A 550-nucleotide genomic window follows, 5' to 3' on the forward strand; every position below is an offset into this window, starting at 1 on the left:
AAGACTAATCAATCCGAAGGAACCAAGAAAAACATCAAAGACTTTAATTTTCTTCGATACAGGAAGTAATTGTAACTATGTTACAGAATCAATGGTAAGCAAATTGAATTTAAAACATCACCAAGTGTGGGAATGTTAACAGCAGGAATGGTAGAAACAAGGAAATATGAAAACCGAAAGATAACCTTCGGAGTTCAAACACTGTCCGAGAATGTGAAGAATATCCAAGTACAAATTGTTGATTCGATACTCGAACGGATACCGTATGTAATAAACAATGAAAGAGAGCAACTAGTTGAAAGTAAATGGGGAAAACCATATGTATTATTAGGTGTGGAAGGGATTGCAGATGTAGTCATTCGTAATTCCATGAAGCACCCACCAGGATGGATGATTATGGAAACAGAAGTAGAAGTGGTCGAAGGCGGCAAACGGAAAGTGGCGCAAGATAGTGATACAGGAAACAGAAATGACGAGTCTTATAAATTCAAGCAACTGCGAATATAACAAGGAATCGCAAATCTACATGGACCAGATTGAACAGATATGG

At 37.5% G+C, this 550-nt stretch overlaps 1 protein-coding gene across 1 annotated transcript; it reads left to right on the forward strand.

The window, feature by feature from the left end:
• Positions 1-132: 132 nt before the first annotated feature.
• LOAG_16297 (hypothetical protein) lies at positions 133-507 on the forward strand (the record flags this gene model as incomplete). The annotated part of the gene is made up of 1 exon (XM_003151785.1): positions 133-507. The coding sequence occupies one exon, from the start codon at positions 133-135 to the stop codon at positions 505-507; it is 375 nt and encodes a 124-aa protein (XP_003151833.1).
• Between the last annotated feature and the right edge of the window lie 43 nt (positions 508-550).

This window comes from Loa loa, assembly GCF_000183805.2.
Source record: "Loa loa unplaced genomic scaffold supercont3.5522, whole genome shotgun sequence".
Taxonomy (NCBI): Eukaryota; Metazoa; Nematoda; class Chromadorea; order Rhabditida; family Onchocercidae; genus Loa; species Loa loa.